The sequence below is a fragment of the Pungitius pungitius genome, chromosome 19 (genome assembly GCF_949316345.1).
Source record: "Pungitius pungitius chromosome 19, fPunPun2.1, whole genome shotgun sequence".
Lineage (NCBI taxonomy): Eukaryota > Metazoa > Chordata > Actinopteri > Perciformes > Gasterosteidae > Pungitius > Pungitius pungitius.
This window is the reverse complement of record NC_084918.1, coordinates 13,030,301-13,049,167: the sequence shown is the minus strand read 5'-3', so window position 1 is coordinate 13,049,167 and position 18,867 is coordinate 13,030,301. Positions and strand designations below refer to the sequence as shown.

Below are 18,867 nucleotides of genomic sequence, written 5' to 3'. Positions count from 1 at the left end.
TCCTCACCTGTATCCATGGCAGTGGTCCCTGAGGTAGGTCAGATACTAGCCAGCAGCGAGGCCCGAGGTGTGGAATCGGATTAACCCTACGATGTCAGAGACTCAGGATTGTGGTGCTGTTTTGGTTGACCTACATCTTCATTGTTGCATGGAGTACAGTGCCTCATTCACCATGGTCACCAGGTCTCCGTGGAGCGTAGTTCCATTGTAATCTGTCCATCCCGGGAGAGGGATCCCTCTTCTGACGTTCTCCCTAAGGTTTCTTCCCTTTTTTCCCTATCGAAGGATTTATTCATTTTTTGGGGAGTTTTTCCTGTGCCGATGTGAGGGTTTCGGGACAGAGGATGTTGCATGTGTACAGATTGTAAAGCCCTCAAATTAGTCATTTGCAATTTTGGGCAATACAAAATAAAATGAATTGAATTGAATGGTCATGGAACAGTGGACCAGCATTTTTACCCTGAACTCAAATGTGATTAAATTGATGTATTGCAGTAATGCAAACATTCAACAACAACAACAGCCATGCATCATTAACATATGAAGGGGCTGAGTTGTTCATAACACTAATTCAAAGATGAATGTGAGTGAAGTCCAGGATGGACTTTTACATGACAGTTCAATTCTAAAAAGGACTGTCTGCAAATCACCATGACAGATTTGATTACAAATTTGTATTACTACAAAACAATAATACTGCATCTACTCCATCATTAAAACCATCAATGATGTATATATCGAACCCTTTGACTTAAGAATTATGGTGCCTAAACTGCCTGAACCAACCTTTCAATGGGAATTCAAAATATAAAGTTATCTGTTGTAGAGCTCAGACAAGAAGTGGGTTGATGGCGTGAACAACTGTTATGCTCAAAAAGTATTTAATAAAGGAAAAGGTGTTGTGCTGAAAAGAACATCTCAGCTGAGGAGCCGCTGGCCTCCACAAACCAACAGGCCACAGGGAGTCCTTTGACCATCCCTGTGGTCTCAACCAGTGAACTCGAGAACAATGGCTGCCTACATCAGTAAAGGTGTGAAAGTCAGTGTTCACGCCCCCTGGGACATTACATTGAATACAATCATAACTGTACATTGGTATTATTCTATTCAATCAGTTTCTAAATTCACATTCCCATTACCTTATTGAATACATATCTCCAGAATCATGGTTGTATTTTGGTGTACACTAAATGCCTTTTCATTTATGAACCCTATTTTTTAATATCAACACTGCGGCAAAGGAAATTAAATTAAATATGTGTACAATATGAGAACTGATATGGATACCATATGTGTATCTATATGTTATCTATATCAATGTTTCTCGATATGTTCAAGAAACATTGATATAGATTTAACATATAGAAATGATGTGCTCGCCCTCAGTTTGACAAGTACACCAGCTAGTGTCTGGTTTTGTGCACTGTCAAAAAATAATTTCTAAACCACACTTTTTATTAGATAATCACACGAAAAGTAACGTCACGTACGGTAAACGAACTTGTTCAATAACAACATAACACATAGAGCACTGACTCGGTGGGCTCACACTCCCGTGTTATTACACAGCATTATTTGGGGTGGCGCGCCTGTCCACCGTGTGTTTTGCTGCTCAGAGGCTTCTGCTCAGAGATGGCAATACTACAACCGTAGCAGACTCGGGCCTGTACGGTTATGCATCTTACCGACAGCCGTAACGTAGGAACCGCATAGAGGCAGAGAGTAGGAACGCAGCGGAACAACGGACGAGGTAAAGGCTAGTTTTTTATTCGACCTAATCCACTCGGAACGTCAAAAAATGAGTTATTCCAAAGCCTGTCTATCACATTCAAATAAACTGTTAGAGCCGACGTTAGCTTGATGACAGCGGACAACTAGCAATGCAGCTAAGCAATGCTAAATTCAGTCGAAAGCCGGTTAGCGGGTGGAGAAAAGCTAACTTGGCTAAGTTTGTGACGTTAGCTTGCTAAAGTGTCAGTGGGTGCTCCGCTGCGCAGTGTACAGCCAGAGATTAAAAAACACATGAATGTTTGGATTATTTGATGGTGTAAGGTTACATATACGGCAAGCGCATTACATATCGTAACGGTAATTACAGGGCGAGTCAGCTGTTGGCAATCGTGTTACTCTAAGTTAACTCAACCAAATAACACTAAAATAATTTATTTTCAGTGGCTAACGTTCGTTAGCTTATTGATTGCTGGCCGGCTGACTTTAGCTTTCGTTGCAGACGTCTGCTGGTAGCTGCATTTCGTTAGCCATCCTTATCTGACAGATACTGCTAACGCTATGTGAAAGGCCTTGTGCAAATATATAAGTAGTAAAACTGTAATCTCTCTAATATATTAACGTAACTTAGATTACGATCTAAAGACCCATAGCGGTTTAAGGAATATTACTTGGCGTTAACGTTAGCTTGTAGATTATCAGAAGTTAGCCAACGTACGTCAATCATATCAGACTTTTTGTTTGTGTCGAAATAAAACTGCTTTGTTAGCTTAACGTTAAGATTTAAATGTAGTCTTCGTGAGTGATAGCAATCTGCTGATTTATTATCCAATGTCTACAGCATCGTTGACTGAATTGTGTTATCTGAAAAGAGAAGAACAATGGTTACTTCTAACTTTTAACATGATCATTTGTTGTCTACGAGCTGTTTATGTGATTGTGCACAATACCTGACTTATGAAACGGAAACTTCGCATTGATTTGAGGAACACTGCTATTTAATACAACTCTGCTCAAACATATCAGTAGTTCTCCCACTGTGTATACTGAACAATAACAATTGACGTTAGCTAACACACTGAAACAGTTGATCTTTGGCAAAGACACAATTTGGAGCACATCATCCCATTGGGCCCAGACATCACTTTGGGCCAAGCTCATACCAGATGGAATCTAGCAGGAAAATTGGGCCCAATTGTCATTCTTTCTTTGTGCACAGGCTCTGTTTTTAAGATAAATGGTCAAGCATGACATTGGTTTGTTTTAATGGCACATGAAGATGTTCCATCCGTCTTGCCTGTTTTAGCCCGTTGTATTTTGCCTTTGAACAGTATTTTGACCGCTCAAGTTGTCACATTACACACAATTATTTGTTTTACAATACGATGGAATTAATCTTTTACAGTACTTTGTGTTCTCTCTCTCTCTCTGTGTTGAAGACTTCTATTCACTTTTTATTTATGTGGCGTTTATATATTATGAACCTCACCGTGTCTAACTGCATTGATCATTTTTTCGCTAAAAAGCGAAATAGTTAAAAATCTTATGGTGTAGCATATTTGTGTGGCGGGGCATTTGCAGTACCAGCCGTATTTGCAGCCAATCTGTTGTGTTACTTATTGTAAGTCGCTTTGGAGAAAAACGTCAGCTAAATGACATCTAATGTAATGTAAAGCAAAGCTGTTACCTGCCTGCACTGTATGGAGGGCTCAACTTATTATTTATTTTTCACACTTCTTCACTGATTTGAGTATTTCTGCGGTCCCTATTTTTTTTATAAGTCTCCCCACAGCTGCTGACATTAGGACCCCGAATTTGTTGTTAATAAATTAAAACTGTGAATGGGTAACTTTGGAAACATTAAGAGTACCAAGACATTGTTTATTTTATGTGTGGTTCTTGTAGCGGTTTGATCATTTAATGTAGTTGATACATTATAAAAACTTGAACCTGTTCACAAAATAAATTGCTGATTAACCTGCATATCACCAGTGAAATCTCTTTATATGAAACTTTGAGTAGTAGGATAGCATACTTATCTTTACTTGATACTGTGCTGCAGCTCTGCACATTGATCAGTTTGTTTGGGCACTTACTGACCTTGACATTTTAATTAAGTTCCTCCTAAGCTGCTTAAAATCTGCCTCTTCCAAATTGTGGTCTATATCGGGTGATCAAATAGCCTGTGTACCAACCTGAGGCAGTTATAATTTAATCATATAAAAAACCTGGTCCTAATTAGAAACTTGGTACAAGATCAGGAAGCAGTGGATGTAGTGACTTCTGGTGCTTAGACCTTTAATGGAAGTGTTGTCTTCATGATGTTGTCTTGTTGTCTTCTGCCGGTTGCCACGGATGCCTGAAGGCGGTGATCCGGATGATTTGATGTAGACAAAAGAAGTTCGACAATTCCACAAAGGTTGAAAATTCAGGGTTCATAATATAATATAATATAGTGATGTGTAGTTTAATCATACTGTAATTGTTGGCATGGTTATAATAGTAGGGGGAAACTGGGTCAATCCGTATTGTAGCAAAAAATGCAACTTAGTGATGTGCTGCGCATCCTATATTTCTTCTAATGAATTGAAATTTGCACTGTAGCTTTAACAATAATACAACAGACACTGAGATCTTTACAGAAAAGTCCAAGTCAACCCGTGCACATTGCTAGCCCATTTACAGATGTAAGTACATGTTGTACAGAGTGTGAAACTAGTGCTCACAATTGTAATTTACCTATACAAAAGGCCAAAGTTATACAGTTGAATGTAATTGCAGCAAATGTAGACAAAGTTGGTTTATTGCTGGGGGGGAAGTCAGCGCTGACTGGCAGTTTAGTTGTTGAACACTGCTGCAACAAGTATCAAACAGTGGTGGTTGTGAATAACGCTTGCTTGTTAGGAGTGCAAGTTGCAATTGCGGTGCTATGGAATGTAGCACCAGACTTGACTTTTTTTTTTTTTATATCGCGTGACAGTGGCAAAGCAAAGGCGCTTTTTACAGAATGTCCCATTTATTTCTCTATGCTGGGGAACACAACAGTTATGTTGAGAGATGTGTTTATACAAAGTATCAAATTGGAGTCTAAATCCGAGGTCATACTTTGAACTGTTAATAGTTTGCTTCAGCCATGTCCTAAGAAATGAACTCTTTTCTTCTCAGAGGAACCATGGGACACGGAGTGGGCTGAACCAGAGGGTCCATCAGCACACACCAATTGTGAGTATATGTTGTGTTTCCATTTTATGTATATGCAAAAGTATAGGATGGGAAAGAATTACAAAATTACAGTAGGTAAATAAAGTAAAATGTTGGAAAATATTAACTGCTAACAGCTGGTAGAACATTGTCCACGGACCTCAACAAAATGTTCCGACGATGCAAAAGCCAATCCTACAAATTCTCAGCTGTATTTGATTGGAACCCTCCCAGGTTCAGCTGTTTCTTGATGACTTTATTGGCTATATGTCTTTAGTGTTGGACGATTACTTTAATTCTCTTTGTGTGTATGGTTTTAAAGGTTTCCCACTGTGGTCTATGACATGGCCACGGCTTCTTCCAGAGCCGAGTCCAGCCATAACCACAGAGAATCATCACAGCTCCATGCCATCAGTAAGTGACGGCACACTTGGCTATAATGTACGGGAGTGGCAGTTTGCCTCCATGGTCTGCCCCCCGACAGATTAACAGTTGATGATGAAAATGTTAGATGGAAGACAAATCATTTTTTTTCTCCTCTATCCATTCCCCTCAGTTTCCTGTGCCAAAATCAAGAGGAAGAAAAACCGGTTTGTGACCGCTATTTATGTGGAGGTGACAGCGGACGGGGAGTCGCGGCGTACGACAAAGTCTCACAGCTCCTCCAGCCCTAAATGGGATGAGACGCTCACTCTGTAAGGAATGACCGTTTTGGGGTCTGACTGTCTGTGTCTGTGTATGTTTACATCTTAGCTTGTGGCGTACACAAGTTCACGTTCACTCTGCTTCATAAATGTGGGGGGATTAGTCACAACTCCACTTTATTGGGTGGAGAAGATCTAATGACAGACAGACGTTTGAAGATTTCTGAGTTGAGAGCAAACGTGTGATCTAATGAGGGGAGTCCCTTAAAGACAAACAGCTCATGCTCATGTCAACAACTGTTGTGAAAGTGATTGAACTACAGCTCTGTCCTCCTGTCAGCTAAGGGCTCAACCTTGAGGTCCATGAGTCTCACAGTCTCTCAGAGTTTAGCACATGAGGTTCTTGGTTCATCTGATAATTATTTGAACAAAGGAAATGGAAACTAATGCCTTTTTTCTAATTTGAGAGATTTCCACCTCTGGCTTCCAAATAGCCCGGCTGAATGCCAGCGATGCGTCATTGCAAATACTAATTGTCTTGATTGGGTAATTACTGCTGAGAAGCCCGAGTGGTGCTGTCTTTGTGATTCTGTGTCTGCAACATGGATGTTTTGGAAGCTGTTATGAATCCTGCATATGGCATCCTGGCTGTGCTCCTAGATGCTTCTCTTTAGGCTGACGTGCCAAATGTAAATACAATGACTGTGCTGTTGCGTAGTGTTCATTTTGTGTAAACAGAAAAACGCAAGGGAGCCTCTAATCCTGAAGCAAAGACTTCTAAGGGAGATCAGGATAAAAAGCATCTAAAATAAAATACATTTTTTCTTGGTTCTCTTTTTTGAGGAAGAGATTAGATGCTGACGTTTCATATGGTAGTTCTGTGTAAAAAATAAATTAGCTCGTCCCAAACATAGCCTTTATGCTCATTGAATCTAACATGGCCAACATTGACACCTAAAGATGCTAGTGATAGAGCACACTGGAGATACACACATTTCCTTCCGACGATCTCAATTGGTGTGACTTATGTGAAATGTTGTAATAATTGCTTATGTCATCTGTGTTTTTTTTTTTTTTAGGAATGTAACACCACACACACAAGTGGATTTCAAAGTATGGAGTCACAACACCCTAAAGGCCGACACTCTGATGGGCAGAGCCACGCTGGACCTAATTCAAGCCTTGGAACAGCATGACAGAAAATGTATGATTGAAATACAGAGACATAATGTATTACGATGTCTAGGGGGGGAGGGGCATGTTCAGTATTTACAGCCTTGGCACAAAACGTACTTTGTAGTTAGACGAGCTGACAATTTTAGTTTGCTACATATATTTAGCCTTTAACCTCATCTCTGATTTCTAATGAGGTTTATTCAAATTTGTGTTCATCAAAATCACAATGCCGGTTGTTGAGGTTACCTGACATCAGTGTCTTTTCTTCCCAATATGAACAATATGAATGTAGTCTTTCTATGAAATTGTTTGATCTTATTTTGACTCTATAGTAATGTGTCCTCCAACCCTGTTCTCTCTACAGTGGAGAATGTGAAGGAGGTGCTGAAACTGATCGTGGAGCAGAAGGGAGCTCTGGTTCCCGCCGGGGAGCTGACTGTTTACCTCGATGGTCTGACTGTCAGCGGGCAGGAAGAACTGGCACCACTTACCAACGGCAATGCAGCAAATGGCACCAGTGAGCTCAGTATTTCTATGTTCGGGGTGGGTGAAACGGGGGGGTTGCCGATTTTGATTCTCGTGCGTACTTGTCGCTGACGATCAACAATAAAGCAAAGGGAAAGAAATGTGCCACAGATAGATGTAAATTCTGGTACATTATCATCTAATCATTGCTCAATAAGGAACGCACCAATTGTTTTTTAAGTTAATTTAATAAATATATAGCCTTGCACATAATATCTCTGAGCTGAAATAGTTTTCCCCAATCCACACCAGAAGTCCACCACAATGGGGAGGCCCTCCGTGAAAATGGAGACTCGTCATCTTCTTCCTTGAGGGCTGCTAACAGGTAAGGGGCCTGAATGAACCAGCAATTTGGGCCATGAGGAAGATTCTGTCGACTTCCCTCCTAATATGGTTTTTGGCCTGCTTAGAATAACTCCTTGAAACTAAGGAATGCTAACATGCTACAAAGAGTTATGTGCTAGCGTGGTTTCCCCGCAATGTGTCCTCGAAGAAACATGTGCAGGAATATTTGGTCTGTCTGTCTGTCTGTGTCCCGTCTGGCTGGCTGGCTTTTTCTCAACCTTGACTATGCCCTTTTGCTGCTTTGGGTGCTAGCGCTGCCACTTGGGTGCTAGCGCTGCCACTAGTCTTCACACTAGGGGAAAAGCACCCTTTAGTGAGTTTTTAAGGAAAAGAAGCATGCCTGCTCATGGCAACAGACGGGAGGTTGGTGGAGGGATGGAGGGGTGGAGGAAGGGCTGCAGGGGGTTCTGGCTGTGCTCCTCTCTGCATTGCAGGTGCTGGGAAGACTGCAAAACCGGGGTATGTTGGTAATGTTTCCCCTTTGAGTACTCGGCCAACGAGGAAAGGTAGCCAGGTGAGGGTTACTTGTGGTGACAGTGCCAAAACGCTATGTAGTACAGTCAACATTCTTTGGCGTTGTCCATTCTTATGACCCTTTACAACCTTTTCTTTTTGGTGGCTAGTTTGCTGGTCTGCTGCAAATCAAACTGCTGCCAAAACAAAGCCTGGACTTGAGTCATGTGGCACATTTTGTATCTGTCTGAGTGTGGGCACGTCAGTGGCACTGCCTGAACTCTTCCAGCTCATAATAGGGCCTCTTCAGCTGTGTCCCATTACGTCACTGCACAATCCTATTATGTCCTGTCTTTCAAGACAATAGTCCCAATGTCTCGCCTTTAAACAGTGCAAAGGTTACAAAGTTCATGTAACTCTCCACAATAAGAAGCAATTTGTTGTCCACTTCCACTTCATAAGGGCAAAAAACAACCAAAACTGCGTTATTCATGTAGGTTTGAGGATGATAGTTTCACAGCCTGAGCAAATAGGCTGCTATGGTGGTACCGAGCTGAGAAAGTGTTTTGTTGCAAATGTCAGTAATGACATCATTAAACTCTTAAGAGCACATCTTAGAACGCAACTAGGGAAGTTATCAGGCCCAACAGCTTTACGGGCACTTCTACAGATGCCGCCACTGGATACAGTTTATCATTCCGCCCTCAGGTTTATTACCAGAGACGCACCATTGCAATCTGTACAAAAGATTTGTCTGCCCTTCTGGCACAGAGGCGTGATAGACACATGTATCTTTTCATCCATAAATCCCATATTGGATATTCAATGCCAGCTATAATATTTATGAGGGTTTGGACCACATGACCCTATCAAACAAACAGCTTTAAGTCTTGTGGGCTTATTCTGAACTATTTTTTTGCACTAAACGCATGACATTTTACAATTGTCACAAACTTTGAACAATTCAGGACCATGATCGCCAAGAAATGTTTTTTTTTCTTTTCCTTTTTTGTTTAAATTCTATTTTTAATACTCAATTTCATTTAAGTTAGGGGAACCGTGGCGATTTTCCTGCTTTGAATAACTATGAATATATATATATATATATATATATATATATATATATATAATGTGTAAAGTACTGAATAGGCATAGAATCTGTTAAGTTTAATTATTGAATTGTGTGTGTCGACAGATTGAGATTTGATTGAATTATTTTGACATTTTTTCTTTTACAGCGCAGTGAACGGGTCTGACTTGGGCCCGAGGTCAAGTTCCTGTTCGGTCTCCAATGGTGTCGACGGACAGGAGCCTTCCAGCTCCTGCAGCCCCTCCCCTCGTCACGTTGTCAATAGAGACGCCCCACCCAACTCCACCCCAGTCCACCAACCCTCCGACAGTAACACAGACAGTAGGACGGGTGAGCTTGATCTTTAGTTTGCATTTCACAATGTGTGAATTACAGAACCTTTGACTTTTTCCCCCGGGTTCCCATATTTGTACCATGTGTTTTGGACCTTTTCAATGCCCTTTGAGTGATAATGTTTTCACTCACAAATCAAACACATTTTTAATTATTCAATTTGATATACTTGTCAATCACAATCCGAGCACGTCAGTTAAGCGCGTGCATATCTCCACCACGTATTCATTATGCTTTGCAGGTTTTGGTCAGGCAATTTTTAACTTAATGGTTAACTTGTTAAACAGTGATGTGTAATAGTTCATTCCATTTTATTAGTTGAGGCCTAGAGGGAACGCAGAGTGCAGTGTAGTGTGGAGAGACATCACAAATAGCACACTTCACTGACCTTAGTTTGATGAGGTAATCTAAATTCTCTATATGTCCTAAAATAGAACTAGCACAATTGGTTTCATTGAAATCTCACGTAATCAAACACAATCTGTATTATTCCTCTTTTTTGCCTCACTCAAGTGTCAAGCTAACCAGTCAGAATTGTTATTGTTTTTAAAAGGCAGCATAATGCTTTATATTAATTCATTTGCTGAGATACTGATCAGCCAGTAGATAGACATTGGGGGGTGTGTACATTTTGTATGCATGTTCCAAGACAACAAGACTAGCAATTTAAAATGTTTCACTGACATCAAGTGAAGGTAGATTAATTGTTTCGCCCATGCACGTTGTCTTTCCTTGACTCTCCTGCAGTGAATGGGGAGTCCTGCAATGCTGCGCTCGGCCCATCGTCTGCTACGACAGGTGATGTGCTGCCCTCTGCTGATGGCCGCGAGGACTCCAGTCAAGATGCCGCCCCGCCGGACGCTGACACAGCACCAGATTGCACACCTCAAACCCTGCCGACCTCCACGCAGGCTGCGGCTTCTTCCTCCTCCTCCTCCTCCCCTTCTGCTGCTAAGCCTGTAGATGGCGTTGCTGCTGCTGCTTCCTCTCCTGCACAAGGGGCTCAGACAACCACAACCTCCTTATCGTCGTCGTCCCCCCCAGCATTAGAAGAAGCGAACCCTTCAGGAGAAGCCGGTGGTAGCAGCAGTGCAACGGCACCTACGGATGGGGCCAAGCCCACGCAGCAGGTCCCCACTGCTGGCGCCGCAGACCCTCTCCCACCGGGGTAAAAAAACCCGCAACAAGCTGCATTTTCTGCATTCACTGCCTGTATGATATCACCTTCTTTAACGCTATGATTCATAATAAGGGTACTTGGGAACATTTTTTGAACTTAAGATATATATTCAATATAGAATAAAGATAAATATTGAAAGTATACTAGTTAAAGGAGTGCCACCTTATGCCGAAAGAATCAAGAATAAATATTTGTTCTGCTCTGTAAACCGTTGTTAATCGTTATGTCTTTCAGGTGGGAACAGCGCAAAGACCCGCATGGCAGAACTTATTATGTAGACCACAACACCAGAACTACGACCTGGGAAAGACCACAGCCATTACCCCCAGGGTAACTACGCGTCTTCACCACTTGTCACATATGGAATCTGTAACTTAATAATAAAGTATTCTGATTTATTTAGCTGATTACATTGTAACTAATTAACAACAATACATTTAGTATCTGTGCTCTTTATTTTGCAAAGTGTACTTTGCTGGCTCATCCATTTAATTATCAGCTTTTGGTGTGCCTGATTTTTTTCCCTTATCGTTCATTCTGCCAGTTGGGAGCGTAGAGTGGATGACCGGGGCAGGATCTATTATGTGGACCACAACACCAGGACAACCACATGGCAGCGTCCCACTATGGAATCAGTCCGCAATTTTGAACAGTGGCAGAGCCAGCGCAGCCAGCTGCAGGGAGCTATGCACCAGTTTAACCAGCGATACCTCTACTCAGTAAGTCGATTCCCAAAAAAAGGTTTTACACCTGTGGAGGGTGTTCCTTATTTTCTGGCCATCAGTTATTTAATATTTTGGCTTTTCAGTTTGAGTTTTACTGTGGAATTCCACCCTCCATAATAATAAACACCATTCCACATGTTAATAATAATAATAATAATAATCAAAAAGCATGGACATATCACTTAAGAGAGACTCCACCAGTGCATAACGAGTTGATTTTCAAACCACACTGAAATGCATGGAAACCATTGAATGTGGTGAAAAGAAATCCAAAAGAGATTTCGAGTAAAGGTTTGGTCTCATTGTAAAGGGAATTGTAGAGTAAATGAAAGTCAAATGAACTATCATTTTCTCACACCCAGTAAGAGCAAACCATTCAATATTAATCAAGCTTACAAAATCCTGTTTATTTTCTGATGTGACCTGACAATTATGTCCTGGAATTCTTTGCCTTTTGAATCTCATCTCTGGGTGCATTTATTTTGCAACCCCATTTGTCAATGCACAGTACTTAATTTAGTCTATAGGTGAGATTGAATATATCCACACCCCTGCCTCTGCCCTAATCTGCTTATCTTGGGGAGGGTCCCATTCCTAAATCTTTGATCCCCGCATTGATGTCATCTTTACGTGATGATTAGTTTACAGCACAGATCAATACACACCTGGGAAGTAACAGTACAGACCAGTAACCTGGCTCAGAGGCCTTCTTGAGAGTAACCTAGGAAAACTTATTTTCATTAGGATTCTCTCCCATTTCCCCAATTTTTCACTGTGGAGTCTGTGTTTTTTTTTAAATGTTTTTGTGTGCATCCCTCTTTCAGGCATCCATGATGTCTGCTGAGAATGACCCTCTCGGTCCGCTACCTCCTGGATGGGGTGAGATTTGCATTCTTTCCTTCTAAATCCTGCACATAATTTCACTCTGTCAGTGTACGGTTCATTAAATGGGGAATTTACAGTTCTTGCTAATGAGAAAAACACTGATGTGTTATTTGATCTATTTTCATGCCAACACGAGTGTAAATACTAAAACAACAAATACTGCTTGATGCTCACAAAGATCATAGATGACAGCTAGTTGAATGAGCATGAATCAGCACGGACCATCGGTGTTCATCCAGTGTCTATTCTGTCTGTTAAGATACACATTCCTGACTGCCTTTTTATCAACTTTAGAGAGGCGGGTGGACTCCAATGACCGAGTGTACTTTGTCAACCACAGCACCAAGACAACGCAGTGGGAGGACCCCCGAACGCAAGGGTGAGCTTTGTGAAGAGCATCATTTCTATGTTTATGTGAAAGGTAATCTCAAAGATAATGGTCAGCTTATGTCCTGTAACATCCTGATGTGTCATCATTCTCTCTGAGCCATGTGATTTTACTCTCCTTGTTTGGACCAATATAGATTTTCTTTTTTTCTCTGAGCAGTTTTAACCAGTTCTGCAATATACATAATACTATTGTGATATTTAGGCTCCCTCAGAAAGGGCAGAAAGTGCCATTTGAACTCATTGGTTTCTTTTCCTACCAACAAGTTAATAAAGAACCTGCAAACTGCAAAGTGGGTCTATTATGTATGTATGATATGACCCCTGTTTTGTCAAGGTATATTTTCTGTTAAAATATTATAAGAACTGATCTTAATTGATATAAATATTGAATAATAGTTTCAGATATTGAAAAACCATTAAAAGAGCATTGTACCATTCTTGGCACTCTCCTTTTAGCTAGCACACAGCTAACGTTAGCTAGCATCCACCAGCTGGGAGCAAAAGAACCACATCCCCTCATCTTTTCGCCATAACATTTATAGGAAATATCAACATGTTATTTTGTCACATTATCCTGAGTGAATGTTTTATGTAGCATCACAGGTTGCTGGCCTGTCTAAATACCACAACTGTAGTTTGACAAACAACCTAATAGGTAAAGTATTGTGTCCTTATGTCTTTCCACATAATTTGTATTCCTTGTGTATTTGTGCAGCCTACAAAATGAAGATCCTCTTCCTGAAGGTTGGGAGATCCGGTACACAAGGGAAGGAGTTCGCTACTTTGTGGATCACAACACTCGAACCACCACTTTCAGCGATCCTCGCACCGGAAAGTCCTCTGTGTAAGAACCCCTTTTTCAAATAGTGTTCATGGGAGATGTTATAGAAAGCTGTGCTATGATCCGTGTTGGCCAGAAACCTGGAAAGCTGTACCTATGGGAACTTTATTGATTAATACATACTTTACTAGGGACAGATGGAGTGATGTTTGTCTTTAAATTCATATTAAGTTAAAAAAAATTAAAATTCAAAGAAAATTTAGAAAAAACTGTTTGCACTGTTATTTTTATGTTTATTGGTTTTGTTTCACACAGCGACGTCATGGGAATTTGATGAATTAAAATATTTCTAAATAATACTTTGAAGGTACCATACCACAGCATATTTCACATGTACTGGATTTATTTTCCATTGTGTTATGGCCTTGCATTGCATCTATCAGCTTACTCTTGCTAACTGTTGACTTTTCATCAAATGTGTTTGTCCCTCTCAGCACCAAAGGGCCACAGATTGCCTACGAGCGCAGCTTTCGGTGGAAACTCGCCCATTTCCGCTATTTGTGCCAGGTAGGTGTTTTCTTTCTGTAACTCTAACTTTTTTTTTGCCCTCAGTTCCTTGTTTTTATATTTTTTCCCATACCGAGTGCATTAATATTTTTCCTGTTTGCTCAGTCTAACGCTCTCCCTAGCCATGTGAAGATCACAGTCTCCAGACAGACGTTGTTTGAAGACTCTTTTCAGCAAGTAAGAAGGATTTTCTACCACAGTCCAGTTTCAATATAAACCAATGTTATACCGTACACAGTACTAACAGTAAGGTGATCCACAGCTTGCCTAAGTGGTTTATGTCAATACATTCATGTCAACTCTCCTTTTGTCGTTTGTTGATGTTGTCTTTTAGCTGATGAGTGTTTCCTCTCTTTGTCAGATCATGGCCCTGAAGCCTTACGACTTGAGGAGGAGACTCTATGTTATCTTCAGAGGCGAGGAGGGTCTAGACTATGGTGGATTAGCCCGGTAATATAGACAGAAATGTGAATTAATGCAAAAAAGCCTCTTCTAAAATGTAAGATGTAACTAATCATATAAACTCTTGTCCCATGCCCCTGCATCTTTTTTTTTTCTTCTAATTTCTGACTTTTCCCCACTACAATTGGTTTCCCATTGCTCTTCTCTTTCCTTCCTTCACTTACTATCTTTCGTCTTTGCCCACCTCTGTCGCTCCTCTTGTCTTTTTTGCAGAGAATGGTTCTTCTTGTTGTCCCATGAAGTGCTGAACCCTATGTACTGCCTGTTTGAGTATGCCGGCAAGAGCAACTACTGTCTGCAGATCAACCCAGCCTCTGCTATCAACCCGGACCACCTCTCCTACTTCTGCTTCATAGGCCGCTTCATTGCTATGGCAAGTTGCTGCCCACACAAACAACCCTGACACCAGCACAAACATCAGGAGTGACACGAGCTGGTTATTTTAGTTGCCATATTGTTGAAGTCGAAAGTGTTGTTTTAGTGCAAACACAAATACAGACTTCTCAATCACCAATTTCTAACAAAAAATAAACTCCTCTTGCTTTTGACTGCATTTCTGGTTCCATTAGAATGCAACACATGCATCTGCATTGACTGCCCATATTTTTTTTTTAGATTGACAGAGTTAAAATAATAAATCTCTTTTATTAATCTCTACAGGCACTTTTCCATGGCAAGTTTATCGACACAGGCTTCTCTCTGCCTTTTTACAAACGCATGCTGAATAAGAAGCTCATACTCAAAGACCTGGAGTCCATCGATCCAGAGTTCTACAACTCACTTATATGGATAAGGTAACGTGTGTTTTTGGTCTACACGGCCCTCAGAATACACATTTGTGTATCTGATATTACTGTCAAGCATTTGAGATTGAAAAGCCAGTTCTCTGTTGATTTTTCAGCTCTTAAGAAGGAACTTTTTCTCATGCATTTTGTGTACAAGTGACAAATAAGAACCGAAAGTTCTGAAGTTGGTCTGGTATTGAGGGAGATCACGATTAAAGGCTTAATGGGCGGCAAGTTTTGAACAAAGATGGAGCAAACAGTGGAGGCTTTAATATTACAGTCCAATTCATAGGTTAAGGGTGGAATCGTAGATCTTATTTAAGGTTATTCTTGCAACAATGAGCCGCCCAGCATTGATTTTTGGCGTGGCAGCAACACAATTCCATCTGTCTCCAGGGACAACAACATTGAAGAGTGCTGTCTGGAGATGTACTTCTCAGTGGACATGGAGATCCTGGGAAAGATCACCTCTCACGACCTCAAACCGGATGGCACCAACGTTCTAGTCACTGAGGAGAACAAGGAGGAGTACATCAGGTTCAGTATAACCACCGATTTCTCGTCATGCTAACTATCTATATGCTTCTCTTTTCACTTACAAAGTACAATTGTGCCATGCTTGTAGTCTAATGGCCGAGTGGCGATTCTCCCGCGGCGTGGAAGGTCAGACCAAAGCTTTCCTGGACGGCTTCAACGAGGTGGTTCCACTTCAGTGGCTCCAGTACTTTGATGAAAAGGAGCTTGAGGTGCGTTCGATGCCAGTGGTGCCGTATGAACTCCCTCCTATTGGGGGCTGTTAATGACCTGCGGGGTGTCTAGTGTGTGTTTCCAATAGCCTCCCCAGCTCACCAGAGCTTTAAATATTAATTGAATAAGGTGATGTGATTATGTGAATGGGTGGAGAAAAGTCCTCCTTTTGTGTGAGAACTCTGTAATTCAACAAGTTAACAAATTTGCGTTGATTTGTGTGTGCGTGTGTGTGTGTATGCGTGTGCGTGCGTGCCACAGGTAATGCTCTGTGGAATGCAGGAGGTAGACCTTCAGGACTGGCAAAGGAACACGGTGTACCGCCACTACACAAGGAACAGCAAACAGATCATCTGGTTTTGGCAGGTACAGACAAACGCACACAGACCTTGTGTCTGTGTTCTCTGCCCTGCCTCTTTGTTTCCCGGAAAGGAAGCTGATTGTTCCATGGGTCGCTGCACATTACATTGATTGCGTTACACAGAAGAAGCTGAGAAGTCGTCATCAGACACCTTTGGGAAGGGCAGGCACTTTTCAAAAGAATTCTTAGCAGGTGATTGAATGAACCATCCGTCAATCCATCGCTTGCCTCAGCGAGTCCGAAGAAGAGTGAAAACTCCATTTCCGTCCGTGTCTTAGCTCCTCCCACAATGTGGGTTCGACCCTTGCTCTGTGCGCCTGAGACATAAACTCAATACCTAAAGCCTGAAGAGAAGCATTCTCTCGTGATCTTTTGACATTCAATTTCTTGTGTGTGTGTGTTTATTGTGTGTTCCTGTGCTCATGTGTGCTGTAACCTTCTCCCTTGAAGCTGGTGAAGGAAGTGGACAACGAAGTGCGACTGCGGCTCATGCAGTTTGTCACCGGAACCTGCAGGCTTCCTCTGGGAGGCTTTGCTGAACTCATGGGTCAGTGACACACACACACACACACACACACACGGAGGAACAGCTTTTATGGAATAATCATTTAAGAGGCACCTAGAGATATGGATGCATACTATGCATGTGTCATTGTTTTTCCCTTCTCAATCCTTATTTGTTTTGTATTGTAGGAAGTAACGGGCCTCAGAAGTTCTGCATTGAGAAGGTGGGGAAGGACACATGGCTTCCTCGAAGCCACACATGGTGAGTGGAAGGCTCTCCCTCTGAATGCTGATCTCATGTTGTTCTGTGCAGCACTTACACGTTTTTAAGTTAATTGTTAACTTTCGTGATGTTTCAAACTTTACTCAAACAGATTTGTCTTCTTTGTGTTCCAACCACTGCATCAAAGCCGCTGTAATCTACTTAGAAAGCTGTAAACATCACCGAGTTAATCTGTAATCTGCAGGCACAAATTTCGCCATCATTTCTGGATGTTGCCACCAAATTCAGAGGCAACTTGGAGAACATGTTCTTTAAAGATAACAATCATTATAAGCCAATAAACCATGTATAGGAAAAAATGTGTTAAGCAAGTCTTTACACTGATCTTTTGTCCTTTTTTTAGTTTCAACCGTCTGGATTTGCCTCCTTACAAGAGTTTCGATCAGCTGAAAGAGAAGCTGCTCTTTGCCATCGAGGAAACGGAAGGATTTGGCCAAGAATAGACTGAGGAGTCCTCTTGAATTTCTCTTCCTCTCCCATCGCTGTTCATTCAGCCACGTAAAAAAAAAAAAAAAGAATTGCACAAGATACCCACCAATGTATATAAGCTATATTTTAAACCAAATCCTTTTGCAGCATCAGTTTTGCTGCAATCCTGCTCCCCAGCCCTTAAATATTATGATACCCCATCATGAAATATGCAAGCATCTCAGCGTTTTTGTTTAAAACTGAAATCATGGATATTTTTTTAATGTCCTCCCCACTGCTGACTGACTTTTTAAAAGACTGAACGTGTTTTGGAGAGGATTTTATAGTTGAAGCGCAATCTTCTTTTAAGGCTCTAGTTCTATAGAGCTACTAAATGGCAAGAGTCATTTTGGGGTCTGGTGCCTGACTACATTTTTTTTTTTTCCTCGTTGGACTCTTATTAATTGCTGCAATTTTTGTGTGCTTGCATGGATGCCTCTGGAGACTTGCTGTGACCCCACCCTACCACCCCTTTACTAATCACGCACCAAGACATAAGTAGGTAGTGACGCTGTTTAACCATTATCTAAAAGGATGAAATAATGATACATCTAAACAGCCCAGAGTAAGAAGCATCATCCGAATCCTGACACCCCCCCCCCATCGATAATTTCAAGAGTTAGGAAAAAAGACCATTGATTGAAAGGCTATGATTTTCCAAATAGATATGAAAAAATCTAGAAGTGCAAATTTTGTGTGTGGTGGCAGTGCAGCCCGACAGCTGAGATCCATCAAAGTTCCATGGGTTTAAAAAAAAACGAATTTCAGTGGTCAGAAGCGTTGTGCTCTGGACTAAATAAAAGTCTTGTCAAATGTCATGTGGGCAGTGGAGTGGAAATTGTCTAAATAAATGGGCATTAAGTAAACACGTTAAGGGTTGATCGGTCCACTAGAAGCTTTGGGCTTTTAAAAATATGAACTGGGTCATTAACCTGTGGCATATATGGTTAGAAAATACCAATGTGGTGTGCATGTATTTGGCTGTGCAGTCAACAGTATGACGAAAAGAAGCAAAGAAATCCCTTCGAGCCATAGCGAGGAGCTGTCATCACTCAGTTGAATTCACGGCGCCCACCTTCGATCTCATTCTCAGGTTTAGCGCTGAGGTAAGAGCCTTGGTTTGATGAAGAGTAGGATGAGGAAACGAGACACTTAAGTGCCACAGACCAAATAGCGTGTGGAAGCTCCTCCCAGCATGGCAGTGCTACATGTTGTGCGTTTTTGATTTTGCTCC

General features: G+C 41.4%; 1 protein-coding gene across 1 annotated transcript; it reads left to right on the top strand.

The window, feature by feature from the left end:
* The first annotated feature begins 1,476 nt into the window (after nt 1-1,476).
* On the top strand, nt 1,477-17,850 carry LOC119198601 (NEDD4-like E3 ubiquitin-protein ligase WWP1). Its single transcript, XM_037455959.2, has 25 exons — nt 1,477-1,750; nt 4,894-4,950; nt 5,252-5,343; nt 5,486-5,624; nt 6,653-6,777; nt 7,114-7,266; nt 7,527-7,599; nt 9,311-9,492; nt 10,243-10,663; nt 10,910-11,005; nt 11,220-11,394; nt 12,225-12,279; nt 12,580-12,664; nt 13,391-13,519; nt 13,951-14,023; nt 14,129-14,200; nt 14,385-14,473; nt 14,699-14,858; nt 15,146-15,279; nt 15,667-15,807; nt 15,896-16,016; nt 16,279-16,383; nt 16,829-16,925; nt 17,072-17,144; nt 17,509-17,850. Exons 3-25 carry the CDS (start codon nt 5,274-5,276, stop codon nt 17,606-17,608), a joined length of 2,868 nt encoding a protein of 955 aa, XP_037311856.2. The 5' UTR covers nt 1,477-1,750; nt 4,894-4,950; nt 5,252-5,273; the 3' UTR covers nt 17,609-17,850.
* The last annotated feature ends 1,017 nt before the right edge of the window (nt 17,851-18,867 follow it).